The sequence below is a fragment of the Wasmannia auropunctata genome, unplaced genomic scaffold (genome assembly GCF_000956235.1).
Source record: "Wasmannia auropunctata unplaced genomic scaffold, wasmannia.A_1.0 LD295659.1, whole genome shotgun sequence".
NCBI lineage: Eukaryota > Metazoa > Arthropoda > Insecta > Hymenoptera > Formicidae > Wasmannia > Wasmannia auropunctata.
In genome coordinates, this window is record NW_012067231.1 from 1 (window position 1) to 1,167 (window position 1,167).

The 1,167-nt window shown below is 34.8% G+C and overlaps 1 protein-coding gene across 1 annotated transcript; it reads left to right on the forward strand.

The window, feature by feature from the left end:
- Positions 1-370: 370 nt before the first annotated feature.
- Positions 371-960, forward strand: LOC105461287 (arylsulfatase I-like; the record flags this gene model as incomplete). The annotated part of the gene is made up of 2 exons (XM_011707778.1): positions 371-617; positions 803-960. Coding segments are annotated over exons 1-2 (402 nt in total), but the record flags the coding sequence as incomplete, so codon positions are not given.
- Between the last annotated feature and the right edge of the window lie 207 nt (positions 961-1,167).

A 1,167-nucleotide genomic window follows, 5' to 3' on the forward strand; every position in this document is an offset into this window, starting at 1 on the left:
TATTAAGCAGAACTCTTGTTAGAAACTATAGAAAACACCTCGTCTTTTCAAAATGAAGCGGCAACTCTGATCAGAACTATGGAATTTTATTATTGGGGTGCTAACTTCACACATGCATATATATATATATATAGGTATATATATATATATATATATATATATATGTTCTTTTCATAATAATTTATGATACAAAAAATTTTCAGACAAAATCCAGATAAATTAAATATTCATAACATTTTCATTCCCCTCAATTTAACTTTTGTTATTACATTTCACACTCAATTGTTTTACATATATATCAATATACATATATAATTTATTTTATATATTATACATATAACTCTTCTTCTAATATATACATATATATTAGAATATGAGCGGGTACGATATGCATCGTGGCGACGCCCCGGCTTATGGCATGAGCGACAAATATGTGACGGATCTTTTCTCCGACGAGGCGGTCAGAATCATTGAGCATCACGATCCGTCTCGACCGCTCTATCTCCATATATCGCATCTCGCTGTCCACGCGCCTGTCGAGGACCCGCAAGAGTACGATCACTATAACGATAGGCGGTTCACAAACATCCCGGAACAGAATCGCCGCAAATATGCCAGTGTGTATCGATTACAGTTATCGACGACAAAAGTCGGTCAATAACTGCAATAGCTTACGTCAAAGATAATTAAAATAAATACCGAATATTATATTAGTTTAATCGAGAGATGAGAGCTTACGCAGGATATTTCGTAAAGAAGCTTATCCCCTCCCTTTGTTACCTCGCCGTTAATTTCGCTTCAGGGATGGTATCGAAATTAGACGATTCCGTTGGGCGCATCGTTAATGCTTTGGGCAACCGGGGGATGCTGAGGAACTCGCTGATCCTTTTCCTCACCGACAACGGTGCGGCGCCCATTGGCAAATCTCGCAATTACGGCTCTAATTTTCCTTTACGAGGTGTAAGTATTTTAACTATCGCAGATACTGACGCAGATATCAAGTTGATGAAAGTTTGGCGTGTATATTCAGATATTTCGATTAAAATAAGAAGAGAACTTACTTAAAAATTACTTTATTCGTGATGGCAAAAAAATTAATTTTTTATTATTATACATATTAACCATTATTATACATATTAATATATCTAATATATATATATATATATA